Genomic DNA, 18,375 nt, shown 5'->3' with positions numbered 1-18,375 from the left:
TTTGGGAGTATAATGAGTTGGCAGGCTTTAAAAATTCCCTGCAGAATATTCTGTCAGGAATACTGGGCAAGCAAGCAAGTGCAACTAAGGAAATTATTTTATTTTTTTTTTTTTTTGAGCTGGGATACAAGATCTGAATTGGCTAGATGTAATAGGCCTGGTTAAGTTTAAGTTTGGTGGCTGCCAAAAAAGCAACTATACTTGAAGTAGTGAATGTTGTAACAGTGACAAAAGAACATGAAGTGTGATCTTAGGAAATGGTATGAGTAAATTACATAGAAAAAACTGGAAATTGCGGGAAGAATGCATGCAGAAAATGTTTTAGAGTAGGAATGGGTTTAAAGGAAGGCAGGAATTGAATAATGTATGTAATATTCCTTGGATTATACATCGTATATATGGTTATATAACCTGTAATGTTTGCAAATGTGAACTTGTAAACATGGTTTGATTTACTTTTATATAAATGTAAGTTTCCCTATGTCACAAATGATAATTCTATAAAAGTGTTAAAAAAAGATGAATTGCTTGCACCTGCCAGGCAGCTCATTGCCAAGTAAAAGTGAAGTCGGCAATGAGAAGAAAAGCATGTAATAACTTTCCAGAAGTATGAAAGAATCTTTGTAAATTTCACTCAGAACTCACTGGCACATACTTCCTTTGGTCAACTGCCTGCATCTGCAGCCTTCTTATCTCCCACTTAGACCATTTGCTAATGGAAAAAAAAAACAAGCTGATAACTTTGCAGATGCCAGACATGTACCATTTCCATTTATTTCATCATTTTGCATTATTTGTCAAGCCTATTTGCTTACAAATACACTTGTCTGCAGCTTAAACCAAATACATTAATCTAGACATTCCCCCTAGTAAAAACAGAGGAAATTACTATCTTAATTCTGCATATATCAGTGTACTTTTAAATCCCTTCCCACTTTTCAGCAGCCCAGAGTCACATTATATTAACTTTTATCTGCTTCTGACCAGCCTTTATCTTGTTACATTATAACACCTGTACATCTTACAACTAAAAAAGTACCTGCTTGTCTAAATATATTTAACATGTACAGCAGTCATTGATAATAATCTCTCATCTCACAGTTAAAATACCCTTGATAATATACTTTGTAAAACTGCTTTACAATATAACATGCAATCTACATCATGAATATTTTTATACAGATATTTATAAGAATGAAAAATGTATTGCTTACAGTTACGTCTTCACCCCCTTCAATATCTTTCTAAACATTAATGACAAAGTAGGTTATATGCTTTGCAGTTCACCCACTAATCGTTCTCGATCATGTTTTCTCACAAAGCCATATTTCATGTCTATTCCTATATCTCGTGGGCGTAATGCTTTATATTCTCCCATTTATTTACACATTTCAGTGTTGCTAGTCTTCTTCCAAATCATCTCAATCTGTCAACATCAGACTCTGGTTCAAGTCCACTGTACTCCTAATTTTTCTGGTCAGCTCCTGTACTTTTTTCTGCCTCAAGCATTTTCCTTTCATACTTTGGAAAAGGCTTCACTTGCAAATTAGCTCTTTGGCCTTTGTTACTGTTAGAATAATGAGAAGCAGAACCCTTTTCTGCTTGCTGGCTCATTTCTTATGTTCATCGTGTTTCACTGCTGCAGTCATTACACTTGGGTTATCCTGCCGTTAGGCGGGCCCGCAGTCGTCCTGCGTTCCAAAGTCTTGGTCCGGCGTCGGTTGCTGTCGCCTCTTCCCTGACGTCAGTGCGCCAGGGGTATATAAGTAGCAGCCGATGCCATTTTCTTCAGTCTTTCTTGCCGCTCGGTGCCTGAAGCAAAAGCAGTTCGCAAGTGCCAGTCGGCCGACTCCTGAGATTTCAAATTCTATTTCAGAACCAAAGTCTTCAATAAAGCGAAGTACCTCGTTGGGGAAATTTTTTCTTGCCTCAGACCGATGTCAGAAAAAGTTAATAATTGTATTTCTTGTGGGAAGCAAATACCTCATAAGGATTTTAATTCTTACTGTATTCCATGCCTAGGCCCAGATCACGATGTCACTAGTTGTCGGTTTTGTGCTAGATTTAACAAATGCACTATTAAATGTCGGTTTGATTTTGCTCACCATTACTTTGGGTGAAGGTTTAATTACACAATGCCGTCGGAAAAACCGACGACCGGTATGCATAAAAAACGCAAAGATAAGGAAAGGCATCCGAGGCCCAAAACTGACGATGAAGCCTCTTCTAGGCCAGTCGCCAGTTCGCCGGTTTTCAGTGAGGCGCTTTCGCAGCCCCTGACACCCGCTAACTCAGAACCACAGGTGCGTCCAACTCCCATGTGGAGGTGCCTAGGCCTCTGGAGCCTCAAGGTGTTGGGCCTATGGAGATTAACCCTACAGATGGGTCCGGAGCCGCTGAGCAGGCACCGGCTTCTGAGGGTGTTTTCAGGCCTACTCAACTTACCATTACTACTACAGCCAAGACTAAGCCTACACTAAAGACAAAGAAGCAAGTCCAACATTCACCTGGACAGGCTTCCATGCCTAAAAAACAGATGCTCAAGATGGCCAAAGACTTGATAACTCTGATCAGGGGTTCCCATCCCCCTCCTGATAAAAGGCCTAGGCAGGATACAGACTATGATTCCTCTGACCAGGTTTCAATATATTCTGATTCCTTTTCAGACCAGGGATATTCTTTACCCCCCTATGAGGATTCTGATGCTGAAGAATCCATTCCTTCAGCCTCTCCTCCTGAGGATTACTCTTTTGGGGAAACTTTACATACCATGAGGGAGCATTTCCATTGGGAGGGCCAGGATTACTCAGAATCCAAGAAAAGGCTCAGATACTTTCTTTTGCTACCTCAGCATAGGCCCCTTGCTGTTCCGCCAGTGTTGGACATTGTGGATGATGTGTTCTCTGAATCTAGTTTAAACCCCGATTCTTTACCCCCAGCTCCAGTCAAGCCAGACAGATACTACAGAGTCCCTGACTCTCACAAATTTCTTTATAAAAACCCTGTTGCAGACCCAGAAACTATTTCCCAGGGTCCCAAAGGGGTTAAGGCTTCCACAGCTAAGAATCCAGTTCCCTCAGATAGGGACTCTAGAGCATTAGACAGATGGGGAAAGAAAGTCTACACCTCTGCAACTTTAGCAGTGAGAGCTCTGAATTGCCAGTTTCACATGCTTAAGTATCAACAATATTTACTGTGTCAATTAAAACAGAAAATGAGTATAAATGCAGAACAACATGTTATAAGGAAATGCAGGATTTATTGCATGCAGCTGAACAAGTGGGAAAGCATACTTTGCAATGTGGTTTTGAATCATTAGAAGCTTCTTGTAGAGCAGCAGTTACAGGATATGTGATTTGAAGGCATGCTTGGTTAAACGAACAAAGTTTACCAGATCATGTTAAGGCAAAATTATTGGATGCTCCTTTGCAGCAAGATAACTTATTTGGTATTAAGGCAGAAAGAAAATGGAGGATAAGGCAAAATCTATGCAAACAGTAAAGGATTTCTTACAGGTACAACCACCATGATTTAGCAGAAATTGGCCTACGAAGAATTGGTCCTTTCCAGTGTCAGACAGGCCACAAAGAGGCAGATACAGACGCTCAAGAGGCAGATCTCAGCCACAAGGTTCTTACAGACCACAACAGTGGGATGCTTCAAACCCAAATCAAGGTGAGGATAAGTCACAACCTTACAGGAAACAGTCCCAATGACTTCCCCCTTCCAATGCCAAACTATGGGTGCTGAATATTGTGTCTCCAGGTTACAGGTTCCATTTTCACACTTTTCCAAGGCTAAAAGGAATGCCAGCCCTGCCACAAAATCAATGGGCAGAGGCACAAAAACAAATAACACCTCTCGTGGACATGAGAGCTATTCAAAAAGTACCACAGCAGGAAAAAGGACAAGGATTTTACTCAATACTCCTCCTGGTACCCAGAAAGGACAAAGCCTGGAGACCCATTCTGGACCTTTCCACTCTAAATACTTACCTGGATGTTCAAAAATTCAAAATGCTGACACTACAACAGCTCCTTCCCATGTTGGGCAAGAAAGATTGGCTTGTTACTTTGGACCTCAAAGAGGCATACCTGCATGTCCCTATCAATCAAAATTGAATAAGATACCTCAGATTCATAGCTGGTTCAATGCACTACCAATTCTCTGCACTGCCCTTTGGCTTATCTACTGCGCCCAGGGTCTTTACCAAGTGCCTGGCACCAGTAATTGCATTTTGCAGAAAAAAAGGAATTCAAATATATCCATATATGGACGACTGCCTAATTCAAGCAGAGAGCAAGGACATTCTTCTACAGCATCTGGCGTTTGTAAAAAGATTGTTAAGTTGCCTAGGGTACACAGTAAACGAAAATAAATCAAAACTAGTGCCCTCACAAGAGATAATATTCCTGGGTGCCAGCTTAAATACAATGGCCCAGATGGCTTATGTCATGCCAGACAAACAAGAACAACTGACTCAGTATTTTCAATTGATGGCAACAAAGGCCCAACTCCCTGCAAGAAAAATTCTGCAGGCCGTGGGATTCATGGCATCCTGCATTCTACTAATTCCATATGCAAGACTGCATATGAAGAAATTACAGTGGTACCTAAAAAGTGTTTGGTCTCAACATTCTCACAGCTTGGAGACAGTAATACCTCTAATTCCCTGCCTACAACAGGAGTTTCGATGGTGGGCACAGGCATGTCACCTCAACAAAGGTCAGCCTTTCACTCTTTCCACAGCCAGGCAGACTATAACAAAAGATGCCTCGGATTACGCCTGGGGAGCACACATGGCAAGAAAATGTATTCAGGGAAAATGGACCACAGAACAAATGCCTCTTCACATCAATCAAAAAGAGATGTTGGCTGTACAAAATGCCCTAACAGCTTTCAAGGACCTTCTGTATCCAGGACAATTATTGTTAAGGACAGACAACACCACAGTGATGTGGTACATAAACAAGCAAGGGGGCACTCATTCTTACCCCCTATGCAGGCAAGCCATGACCTTGTGGAACACTGCTATAACTTATCAAGTTCATCTGCAAGCACAATTCCTGCCAGGAAAGATAAATACTCTGGCAGACGACCTAAGCAAAAACATCATGGATCCTCACGAGTGGAAATTAAATCCACAAGTTTTCAGCATGATAATGCAAAAATGGGGGTGCCCGGACATAGATCTCTTTGCCTCCCCACTAAATTGCCAACTACAAAAATTCTGCACAAGGACTTTTCACACACAAGCATGGAAAGTGGATGCTCTTTCATTCAGCTGGAAAAGCCTAAGCGTTTATGCCTTCCCACCACTGCCTCTCCTTTCAAAGGTACTCCTAAAAGCCAGACAAGACAAACCACAGATGATTCTGATTGCTCCAGACTGGCCACACCAGCATTGGTACCCAATCTTAAAGAACTTAGCTCAAGGACCACCTTGGATTTTGCCTCAAATTCCACACCTTCTGACTCAGAAAAACAGTCAGATACTGCACAGGCAGCTCAAAACCTTAAACCTGGCTGCATGGCAGATTCTTTAGCCAGACAGACAACTTCTCTCTCTAAAGCTGTTATGGATGTCATTTTGGAGGCCAGGAGGCCTAGCACCAGGAAATCTTATTCAGAAAAGTGGAAGAGATTCTGTGCCTGGAACCAGGCTCAAAACCTTGATCCTCTGGTCCCTAACATTCCTCAGATACTACAATACTTGACTGAGATGCTGGACAAAGGACTATCCTTCTCATCCATTAAGATTCACGCTTCTGCCATCTCTGCTCATTACAACACAGATCCTCCTATTTTTTTCTCATCCTTTGCTAAAGTAGTACCTCAGAGGGGCTAAAAATATAAGACTGCCCCGTTGAGCACCAACACCAACTTGGGACCTCAATTTCATTTTGGAAAAGCTCACTTTGCCTCCTTTTGAACCAGCCAATTCAGCAGAGTTAAAATATATATCATGGAAAACTGCTCCATTTCTGGCAATAACTTCAGCATGAAGAGTCTCAGAACTGTAGGCGCTAATGGCAGTAGAGCCTTTTATCATTTTCCACCAAGACAGGCTTTCTTTAAGAACAAACCCTTCCTTTATGCCTAAGGTGGTTTCCAGCGTGGCTCTTAACCAATCTGTTCTCTTGCCAACATTTTATCCAAATCCCCAAAATAAAGGGGAGAGACTTCTACATTCCTTGGACATACACAGGCAATTGCGCTTCTACTTGGACAAAACAAAGGCTTTCAGAAAATCTGAGCAATTACTTGTATCATATGCTGCAGGATCACAGTGAAAGGCAGTTTCAAAGCAGACCATTTCAAAGTGGATAGGACACTGTATCCGGCTCTGCTACACACAAAATGGGAAACCTGTGCCTAGTAATATTAGACCACATTCCACCAGGGCAACTGCCATTTCTACTGCCTTCCTTAGAGGAGTACCTACCAAAGATATCTTGGAAGCTGCAACTTGGAGTTCAGTGCACACCTTTACCAAGCATTACCATTTGCCTCTTTATTCTAGATCCAGAGCTGGCTTTGCCACTGCAGTGCTGCAGGGCCTCATAGCCACACCAAATCCTCTATAGAGCCAGCCACCCAAACTCAGCTTTGGGATTCTACCCAAGTGTAATGACTGCAGCAGTGAAACACGATGAACATAGTACAGTTTTGTACCTACCATAAATGTAGATGTTGGAGTGTCTTCACTGCTGTAGTCCAGGTTACCCACCCGCCAGCCCCTCTTTCTTATCTGGGACTAACCTATACTACCTATGTGGTGTATTTGCTGGTTAATGAAGGTTTTATTTTTACCTTTTTTGCGTGTTTTATTAGCAATATATATTGCCTACCATTTTTGGGGGCACCTGACATCTGGGGCAAGACAAACTGAAGAAAATGGCGTCGGCTGCTACTTATATACCCCTGGCGCACTGACGTCAGGGAAGAGGCGATAGCAACTGACGCCAGACCAAGACTTTGGAACTCAGGCCAACTGCGGGCCTGCCTGACGGCGGCAGGATAACCCAAGTGTAATGACTGCAGCAGTGAAGACACTCGAACATCTACATTTATGGTAGGTACAAAACTGTACTTTTTGCTTATACTTTTTTGTTTCCTCCTTAGCCTTTTCTGTATCAAAAATGACTTTGATCCTCCAGGAAAAATATCCTGAAGACATGTAGATACAGCAGCTTGAATCACACACCTGCCTCCTGATATTCTCTGATTGCTGCGATAATCTTGCTTCTCTTTTGCCTGCTCTACAGTGAACTATTATTTTCTACAAATACTCTTGTCTCCCATTTTTAATACTTTTCCTTTCTGGTGCAGTTTTGTTAGGATCAACTCTTTCTGCTAGTATGATTACATCTTTACTATAGGTCTTAGCTTTTTTCTCATGCCCAGATTTAGAGCAGTGCATTCAATTTAAATTTCCTGTTGCAGAACACCAATCAAGTTGCTTTAGGTCTTAGCTTTTTTCTCATGCCCACATTTAGAGCAGTACATTCAATTTAAATTTCCTGTTGCAGAACAATCAAGTTGCTTAGCTGTACTGTCATAAAATTAACATAGTCTGTTCCTCCCAGTCTCTCTGGTACAGTAAAAAAAGTCTTTGCATGCCCTGCCATCTAATTTGCTTTTTTTAAAATATCTCTTCTTGAAAAGCCTCATACTCTGCCAAAATTTTCTTCATTTTTAATCTGTAATTTTTGCAATTTTATCAGTTTGTCTGAATAGCTAGTTAAAGCTTCTTCTATTTTTACAGCGTTTTGTTATTTTAATCAATAATAATTATTTTATAGTTATTTATTTATTGACATTTGTTAATCAGGTTAGCCCAACTGAGCCAGGGGCCCATTTTCAGTGGAGACCCAAGGAGAAAAGCTCCAGAAATAATACAAGTAATTATGATATTTACAAAATGTTAAAAGTAGAGTCACAGAAATGTAGTACAAGTCAAACAATGTGTGCACAACAGTACAATGCATAGGTAAAATAACAGTTAACAAGTACAATTTGTACAACTTGAGAACAGTATATAGCATAGGCCAAATAATTAAAAGGTTTAGAGAATATTACACTGAGTACAGTATGAATACAGTTTGCTAGAGCAAGTAGAAGGAGGAAAAAGCTGATAGGGAGAAGCAGATAAGATGAGAAGAGAGGAGACTAGTTCAAATGGGGGTTTGACAAGGGCATGACCAAGACTTCAGGAGAAAAAGTTTAAGTTCTTTCTTAAATCGGTATTTAGGCTGAATGCTTCTTGTGTTTAGAGGAAGTGAGTTCCAAACATGGGTTAAAGAGTATTTGTAAAGGGTTTTACCAATGTTTTTGTTGAGTTTGTTTAACCGAAGGAGGTGTTTACTGTCAGTGCAGCAGTGACGAGGGAGTTATAGAAGGAAGACTTAATTGGAGATAGAAGGACAGGATGAGGGTTCATATAGGATAGAACCTGTTATAATATTAATTATTCTTATTATAATATAATTATTATAGTAAGTATATTAATATATATAATAAATATATATATATATATATATAGTACTTTATATATATATATTATAATATAGCTATTGTTATTGATAATATTCTTTCACTGTTTCATTTATTTTAATTGCCTCTGAGTACATTCAGTTTATTTTTCCTCTGTATTACTGGAAGCCATCTTTCATACCAAAGCTGAAACTTGAACTCTTTTTTGCCGATCAGCTGCAGGATTCTTCCCAGCCATAGTTTACTCTTCTCCTTTTCTAGTTGATTTTCTCTCATGTTCTTCAAATTTATTCTTTGCTGGCACCCAGGCAGTGTAATTGCTATACAAATTATAGCTAGCTACTGGCCCCCAAATCTGACTCAAGATGCCGGATCCACTTGTCTGGACCTCTTCGGATCTATCAAGATTCAACCCTTTACCCTGATCCTGTGTGACTTTAACTACCCAAACATAGATTGGAAGAACTATTCATGCCAAAACACAAATAACCAGAGATTCCTCAATTTTGTCAATGCAAATGCCTTGGAACAGCTAGTCGATACCCCCACAAGAGGTGATATTATCTTGGACTTGTATTAACAAACATGAGTAACCACTGCAGCATCCCTGCAATATCATCCTCCCTGGTAAGATCCGACCATCAAGTGGTCACTTTTGAAACCACCATCTCCCCCGACCTCCCTCTAGCTAGGGTCAAACAAAATACTTCTCCAGAGCTGATTACAGCCTCCTGAGGGATGGTGCAAAAAGCTTCATAGCCCCCTCCCCCTCTCTAGGAACTGGATCCAGTATTCAGAACTATACCAAAACACTATACGAACATTTATATAGATGCATGGAATCAGGAATACCCAACAGGACTAAATCATCCTCTGCAAGGAAGAGTAAACCTGTCTGGTGGGCATCTGCAATAAATAAATTCTATAATAAAAGGAACAAAATGCTGCCCAGGACCAAGAAAGAGCAGGTGCCCAATTGGAAGCAATCTCTCCTTAGCCTGAACAAGCAAATAAGAGCACTAGTGAAATCATCCAAATCAAACTTCAAGTCCAAATTGGCCACATCTACTAGAGGGATTTGGGCACCCAGGTTGATAGTAACCTGACTTTTGACCACCATATTGTTTCCGTTGTACAGAAAGCCTTCTACATGGCCCACCTCATAAGTAAGGGTATCTCGTCCAGGGACAACATCATAACATCCCCATATTCTTCCCTCATAAGACCCATTATTGTGTACAATGCCCTGTTGACATGTACTTCGCAAAGCACATGCAGCAGCTGGAGAGACCACAGAGGTTCCTCACCATGAGAATCCAGGGCCCAGAAATCTGCCATATACTGATAGGCTAAAAGTCCTATCTCTCTATTCAGTTTTATACAGACTCCTCAGAGGTGACCACTGCCTGGCAGCATACAAGGCGATCTCGGACCCCGCCGTGATGAGACTGCTGCATATCTGCAAGTCAAGCTCCACTCAAGTAACCCGCATGCTCGGCCTCAACCTGGTCTGTGACATCAATAGGACTTGGGACAGATTTGTGTCCCAGAGACTCCCCCGTCTGTGGAATAGACTCCATTCCCACGTCAAGCAGAGTACTTCTTTAACCCTTTTTAAGCGCAACCTGGATAACTGGATGGGAAACAGAAAATACATCCCTGGGATTCCACCCATGTCCCTGCTGGACAGTAGCATCAGGTGCTGACTTGTCTAAACATGGGCTAAACTCTTGGCTAGGCTTATAAGGCTCTCAGGGCCAATAGCCTAGTAACCTCTTATGATCCTATTATCCAGTGACTGAGTTTTACCCATACTAACAGTTTTTTTCTCAGTTTCTGTTTTCACATGGGGGAGCTGAAGTTAAGCTGTTGATCAGTGTGCAGCCACCTTGGAAGTCTTTCTCAACCGTGTATGAAGAATGTTACTACAGTAATAGATCTCATCTTAGACATAGTATACAAGGCTACTGACTATAATCATAGATGTCCAAATAAGACGATCTGTGCTGTATCATTTTATCTCTACTCTTTTGCTTTCTCCCCCTGTTAGAAGCTTGGGAAGGATGCCGTTATCCCTTACTTTATAACTTTGGATAATTTTGTATTCATTTGGGAGGAAGGGTTCTATTATACCACCTGTACAAGTCACATTTTCTCTCTCTCTTTTTTTCTTTAACTATTGTGGGTGTTAGCACCATTGTTAGTTTTGTAAATGCTAAATTTGTCTCTTCTCCCCAATGTTGTTTCCTTGGGGTTTCTCATGCACACTTGCTGAGGGCTTCCAGCTCTGAAAAGCACAGAAGATTGGCAAAATCTGCTGTCCTATTTATGGCTGCGATTCCTGCTGGCATCCTCAGCATGGGGAAGTGACAGCTTCATTATGGAGTTGCAATGCAGGTAAAGCCAAGAATTAGGAGTGTTACTGTATGTGTGATCCTCTTATTTGAACATCCGCTGTAATAATGAATACCTTCACACAACTGTAATTTTGGTTTTTATTTATTTATTAATTCATTCATACTTTATCAAGTAGATTGGCTGGTAGGAGGACCTTTTTCATACATGACTCAGGTGCCAAACTACAAAGTAACATTGTTAGAAACACAAGTCAAATGCAGTGACAGCAGTTAGGATCACAGTTATGACAAATGTACAGGTTGTTGCATTTCACAGTAACTGAGAACTAGTTTCATGTGAGTTGAATTTGTACATATAGCAAATAGCAAAGTAAAGATAGCAACATTTCACAGTGCCAGATAAACCTTTCACAAAAGTTGACATCTTATCCATAACAGTTTCTTATTTAGCTGCATTCAGAGAAATATAGAGCAGTAACACAAATTCTGAAGTAAAAATATATATATTTCACAGCTAATGGTCTGTCAGATACTCATATTTACAAGGGGAAGAAATCTTTCTTGAAATGTGATACAACAGAGTAATGGAGAAGAAAATTAAATTATATGCAGTCCTCTGCCTGTCCAAGACTCCAAAAATAATTTAATACTATGTTCGGCTATTTTTTTTTTCTTTTTTCTCCAATTTCCCAGGTGAGTTTAACACTGTAGGCTATTTACAACATCCTCATTAAGAGAGAAATCCTTAGCGATTATGTTAGATGGACCAAATATCACATTTGCTGGTGAAATTACAAGTAGCAAGGGGTGAAGGGGACTAACCTTTGTGTATATAATACTGTCATTTGTGTGTGCTTCTTGGGTGCTCTGTTAGTTTTAGTCTTACCTTCTAGGAATAACGTATAGTTCACAGTCAACTATCCCTTTGCAGGTGGCACACTTTCTGCCTCCAACATTCATCACCAAGCATTTACATTGCGGCTGACCAGCTTGTGTCCATTTAGGATATTTTGAGAGAAATGCTAGACTGTAGACGTGTGTACCAAGCAGTATTGTGAAAACATGCTTACAACTATATAATAATAATTTTTATTGTATGTAGGTGCCCCCACCCAGTAACATTTGCAGGGATGCTAGAAATGGGTGTCTGTTATCTACCTGTCAATCAGAACTGGGAACGGTATCTAGATGAGGCACAAGCAACCTATGAAGAGTTACAGAGAGAGATGAAGAAATCGCTTATGAATTTGGCCAATGATGCATGCCAGCTGCTTCATGAAAACAGGTATTTTTTTTTCTATTTGTGTAATATCCACCTTGGACATGAAACATAAATAATACAAAGTATTTTTTAAGAGAGAAGTTTTAGGGATGCTGTTTGGTGATGTGCTGAACCCTTCTACATAGACCAGTAGAGCTCACCATCTGTTTTTCTGAAGGTTATATGCATGAATCTTGTCTGCCCTAGTTATGAGGAGCATTTTGTAGGGTCGTAGTGGTGTTATGCAAAATTAGAAATAAAATTGAGAAAATTAAAATGTGCCATGTATACAGGTTCTATAACTGAAGTGCTGTACACCTGCCTGAATCTGAAAATTTTGGACAGCTGTAGGGTGTTTATTTACTTTTTTCCAGTTCCAGAACTTTACGTGGGATTATATTCTGGTAATCATGACAGAAAAGGCCTTTGAAGTTCATCTTGTTTGATCAGTTTTTATCAAATGAACAGTTAGCAATAATGCTAGAGATTCACACTTTTTACAACTTCTTGCTGCTGCTATTATTACATACAACCCCAAATTCTTTCCTGTGTCTGTCTGTTGTGTGTGCCTTTTCTTTAAAACAGGTTCTCACAGCACATTTAAACTCCCCCACCCTCATTGTAGCGTACACTTGTCGGTCTGTGGTCAGCTGGGTAGTCTGGCTGCTAATCTGCAGTTTGCTTATGTTATTCTCCCCAGAAGTTCAAGCACTGGGTATTTATCCACCTTGTATCACCCAGTACTGTTTTTGTCCTTTTCTTTGTGGTTTTCCTGCTAGTTTTTAATCATTTTGGTTAGCTGTTAACTGTGTGAGTCCTGAAGACAAACTGCATAAGGGACCTTTCAGAAAAAGCAGAAGTCTGAAACAGCATCTTGCCAGATTTCAGACTGGAATTGTTACTGCTTTGCTTCAAATGCTGCAAGCTTATTTTTATTGCACTTATATGAGCATGTTGTTGTTGTTGTTTGTCTTTCGGCTTTTCCCGGTTAGGGGTCGCCACAGCGGAACTCCGGTCCACTATTGGCAGTTGGTTTTTATGGTGCCGAGTTGCCAGCCCGACGCCAAACCTTCAACGAAGGCACGCCCATTCAGCGCATGTCTTTCAAACACCCACTCGACCGCGGGGAGCACATGAAGACTCCACACAGAAGGCACTCCCAACCCAAGCCGAGAATCGAACGGGAGAACCTCTTGCTGTGAGGTAACAACGCTACCGCCGCACCACCGCAGAAGTCCTATTGCACCTATATGAGCATACTTGCATTCATTTTTTTGCAGCCTATCATTTAAATATTTTCCCATTCACACTTGTAGTTTCACTTTTTCAGTGATTACCGTTTTGGTTCCTAAAATTTCAAGGGCAGACATTGCCATGATTTGTTTCATACATATATATTAAAGTAGAACACAGCATTGCACTGTGAATTTAGACATTTTTTCACACTGATTTTTTTTTTCATTTTATTAGTAGCCCTTTCTTCCCAGCTCCATGACATAGAGGAATAAAGTCATGATATCAGTCTAGGAAATTAGTGACATGGGAGCTGGAAAGGAAGGGTGGAAGTGACTGGTTGACACTTGCTAATTCATCCAAGGGCAGAGAGGCAGTCCATCCTACTGTATTACTGGCTCCTAGACAAGGAAAGAAATGCTATATACAACAGTCAGGCTGAAATATCTATGTCACCAAGCTGTAGATAGTATACTAGTTGCAATAGGCAAGTACACAGGAGCATGTGAGTGCAATTGATGATATTGTGAGACTGTAGATGTCAGGCTGCCATGGGGACCTGCAGTTATTAGCCAATCAAACAGTGTGCTGCAGGGAACAAATTGCCAATTGATTGAAAGAGGTTTGCAGACTTGAATGGCAAAAATAACATTGTTCCATTCTTGAATTTGCACTTGTCATGCATTTATAAGAATGCAAGGATTTTTCTTCCCTTATCTTAATAGCCTTCTTAAAAGACTCCTTCCTGCAGTGCAGTTAATTTAAGCATTTATTGTTTTCTTTCCTTAATATCACGTAGGTTAAGTTTAGTGCATAGAAACTCACTACCTTTCTTTTCTTCGTTTACATTTTTATCTTGCCACAGATCTTGAAAGTCTTTTTAAATTAATTGAAAATGCTTTCTGTTAGTGTCATTACTTAAATGTCTTTTTTGAGACATTTGATTTTGACACCTATGATGTCTTACAGTTGAGGGTGTATAAAGTATAAATGATCAAATGAGAAGTATGTGTTGTCATCTGTTTCCTGGTTCGTCTTATATTGTGTGTTAAATGAGAGAAATGTGCAAAAATCTTAATTTGCTCTAGTGGAAACAGTAATGCTTACCTTGATTTTTTTCTCTGATGTGTAATTTTCAAGCAATGTCATGAAACCTTTATGTGCAGGTACCATTAAACTTTTATCAGTTATTCACTTTTTGTACCTTATGGTAATAAACTAACTAGACTGAGACTGTAATCTTGAAAGGGTTCCATAGTGTAGTATAGCCTTGTATTAGTGTGCATGTATATGCCTAACTCATCTTCCTTAAAATAGGGAGTATTCAGCCTTTTTCTGCTTTAAAAGTAAAATTCTAGTCTTTTCAAATGGGTTGAAAAATTCTGCAGAGCTCAGTACTGTGCATTCATTCATTTTCACAGTTGCATGCAGTCAGGATGATATTGAGTGTAATACGCTGCCTGCAAAATGAACTTGAAATGTAGTGGCATTGGTTCTTTTCTAAGCAGAGAGGTGGCATTTTTTTCCTGTGTGCCTTTTGCCCCCATGACTGATGACCATCAAGTCTCTTCCCCGGCCGTGCTTGAGCCCGTTCATTCCCCTATACCTATTCCTAGCACAGGAACTAGAATCATTGGGAGGGTCAGTTACCCAGGCAGCCATGGGAGTTATGTGTGCCCTCACTGGACCTACCCCTCCCCCCCAAGGTGAGGGATGTAAAATGTTTCACTGTAGGAGCCATTATGCCTTCCCCATATGCAAGTGCACACTGTCTTGCATTTCTGGTTTGCTAGCCAAACTCCAACCCCAGGCCTTGTATCATTGCCCCTTCTCTGAGCAGTTGTGGCACTGGGGGACCCCAGTCTGCTTCAGGATAGACTCATCTATCCATCCTTTGCCAGGCGCAGCAGGTTGCCAAGCCGCTAATCATCCTCAGGTTGAGTGGGCTGTAATTAGGGTTTTATCCCTGTGTGGTATTGGAGCTAGCTAGATAGGTAGCAGTTTGCCAGTATTTCAAGAAAGTTGACTGGTTGTTTTGTTTTCCTTTTAATTTAACTTTTCTGAAAATATTGGATGTAATGGGATCCTATCTCGCCTACATTCATAACTGATGGGTTCGGAGCCGATCCATCGGCTCTGACTCGGCCACTGTATAGTAGAACAAAGTCTGTAATTGGCTGGGCTACCCCTTATCCCAGAATGCACCACGCCTGCTTCCCCAGATCTCGTTTGCCGCTTTTCAAGCTAGACGTGGTCTCGACTTGGCTGGAGCCAAGTGGGTTTTTTTTATTACTTTTTGGTCTTTTGACCTAGGGTTTTCTTCACTAATTTAACAAACAGCTGTTTTAACAGCTTTACGTGTATGTGTGAACCTTTTTCAGTGTGATTGGTATTTCTCTACTTTCCGGGCAAGGCCCGTTTAAGTTAGAGGGCCCTTGCCCTTATTTGTGAGTTAAGATGTTGATTTTGTCTATCTTTAGGTTTGTTTTGCGCCCTACTGTACGTCCTGCTTTATCGGGCTAGCCCGTTTTAGTTAGAGGGCTTCTGCCCGTTTTGTGTTCTGTATCTCGGGCCAGTCCCGTTTTTGAGTCAAGGGCTCGTGCCCTACTTTAAGGTTACTTTTGTGGTGAAAGATACTTGGGTGATAGGATGTCTAAAGAGCAGAAGTCTGGTTTTAAAAAGTGCACCAAGTGCAATTACAAAATGTCTATTACTGATAGCCATGCTGTTTGCGTATATTGTTTAGGACCAAAACATTTGCAGGAGACATGTAGTGTGTGTCATGCTTTTTCCTCTAGGGTCCTTCAAGAAAGTAAAAATAAATTGATCCTTAAGGGCCTTATTAAGCCCTCCTTTGAGGAAGCATTGGCTTCTCCTTCCTCTCCAGCTTCTAAAAAGAAAAGGTTGTCGGCTCCGACCAGTCCGTCGGAACCGACTTCCAAGAAGCATAGGTCGACCTCTTCTTCCTCGGCTCCAATGGCTTTGGAGCCTCGGGTGGAAGGGTCTGCCTCGATACCTCTTCCCTCGGCTCCATTGGTGTCGGAGCCGCAGGTTGGGGGATCGAGAGGCGAATCACCTGCTTTGGCTCCTTTGGTCTCGGAGCCGTTGGAGGTGTGCAGCTCAGACTCCCCCCCCCCCGAAGTCCCCTTCAGCGACGATGCTTATTCATACGGTTCCGGATCCGGTGCCGATAGTGTTGGAGCCGTTTCAGAGCCGGTCCCCTGGTCTATCGGAGCCGAGAGAGAAGTCGTCTCGGCCCCCATCTATTTCCTCTAAATCCTCCAGGTTGTCAGACTCAGATTTGGACAGAGTTATCCAGAGGCTTTTCCAGTCCCCGGTTTTTGCAAAAATGGTCTCGGCTCCAACCCATTCGGCTCCGGAGCCGGTCCCCACTTCAACGCATCCGATTCCTCCTCCAACCTCCTCGGAGCTGTTGGAGTCTGTGATGGTAGAGCGGAGCAGAGTTGTCCAGTCGGAACCGAGACTACCTCGGAGCTTTTCTGTTCCGACCATCATTCCTACCCTGTCCTCGGCGTCAGGGTTCGGTACCGGGACTTCCTTGGTCGAGGCCGAGGGGAAAACTTTGGAACTGGTAGCTTCGGTTCCTAGTCTTCCCCTCGGAGCGTCGGCCGCAGGGATTCCGGGTACCGTCGTGGTCTCTCAGCCGGTGTCCTCCGTAGAGTCTGGAGGTCCTGCTTTTGAGGCCATGAGGAGTGCGCTGGCCATGTCCTTGCCGGCTCAGCAAGTCTCTACCTCACCGTCCCTAGACTTGGGAACTGGTGCTTCTGGTGTGCTTCATTCCCACGACAGTGGGGCCTCAGGGCCTGAGGATACCCCCTTGGGGGGTTCCCTTCTCCCGGGAGGTCCTTCTGAATCCACTTCAGATGAACCTCTGAGAAAAAAATTGTGCAAGAGGAAGCACATTGACTCCCAGGATGAGTCTATCACTTCAGATACTGACCTCGATGATGCGGAGGGGTCCCAAAATCGTCCTCGGATGATGTATCATTCTCAGATATCCTCGAGATCCTGAGACAGAGAGGCGATTGGCAGTCCAAAACCCCTTCCGCGGAGGAGTCAGTCTTCCTCAAGGCTTTTGGGGCCCAGCCCTCCGCCTCCTAGGTGTCTCCACCCTTTGATGAATTACTAGATTTAGTTTCTCGAAGGGTGTGGGAACACCCTGACTCTGTGGAACCGCTGCCCGCCAGGCCTAACAAGTTCCTCCCAGCCCCTCCTCAAAAGGAATTTTTGACCAAAGGAGTTGCAGTAGATGCGATGGTGGTGGCATCTGCCACTCAGCAAGACGTGGCAGAGGCTTCAACGTCTATTCACCCTCCTAATAAGGATTCCAGGAGCATGGATAGGTACGGGAAGTGTACCCTTTCTTCAGCGGCCTTTACCCTGCGGTCGCTGAATTACCTTTGTCATTTTACCAGGCTCCAAAGGGACCTCCTCAAAGAGTTAGGTGAGTCTCTTACGGGTAATCTTCCTGAGGCGTTAGCCCAAACTGTTGGCGCCCAGATGACTACCCTATCTTCGATAGTCAACTCGTCCATGAGGCTCATCTCATATGCGGCCGAAGGGCCAAGTAGAGCAGCGGGAACAGGCGTGGCTCTTAGAAGACATGCCTGGTTATGCTTGTGTCCCTTTGCGGAGGCTTTTAAGTCTTCCTTCACCGACGCCCCCTTTGATGGGTCCTCCCTGTTTGGACCCAAGGTGAAGGACACACTGACTCGGTGCGAGCAGGAGGGCAAGACCTTGACTGCCGTGGGGGCCCGTTTTTCCGTTCCCTCTAGACCTTACCCCAAGGCCCAGAGAGGAGGGAAAATGTGGTTCAGGAAATCTCAAAGGTCTTTCCCTACTCCACCGAGTGATCCCCCCTCTAGAGGCGGGGGGGGATTCAGGAAGACGCCGCCCCAGAGGCGGCAGAGGCCCCCGTAACTCTGGAGACCGCGATTCCTTTCGTGGTCCATCCTATGCTCCCCGTCCCTGAGACGTGGCCCGACTGCGCTTCTCCGGAGCCAGTCG

The 18,375-nt window shown here is 42.5% G+C and overlaps 1 protein-coding gene across 1 annotated transcript in view; it reads left to right on the top strand.

Moving 5' to 3' along the window:
• Positions 1 to 18,375, top strand: part of POLG (DNA polymerase gamma, catalytic subunit) — a 1,518,109-nt gene that overhangs the window by 345,505 nt on the left and 1,154,229 nt on the right. Inside the window, exon 7 of the mRNA XM_044078211.1 lies at positions 11,956 to 12,138. Within this exon, the coding sequence (XP_043934146.1) occupies positions 11,956 to 12,138 (183 nt within the window). The remainder of the gene's footprint in view (positions 1 to 11,955; positions 12,139 to 18,375) is intronic.

This window comes from Protopterus annectens, chromosome 7.part0 (assembly GCF_019279795.1).
Source record: "Protopterus annectens isolate FY-2018-M chromosome 7.part0, PAN1.0, whole genome shotgun sequence".
Classification (NCBI taxonomy): domain Eukaryota; kingdom Metazoa; phylum Chordata; order Ceratodontiformes; family Protopteridae; genus Protopterus; species Protopterus annectens.
This window is presented reverse-complemented; position numbering and strand designations above follow the sequence as displayed.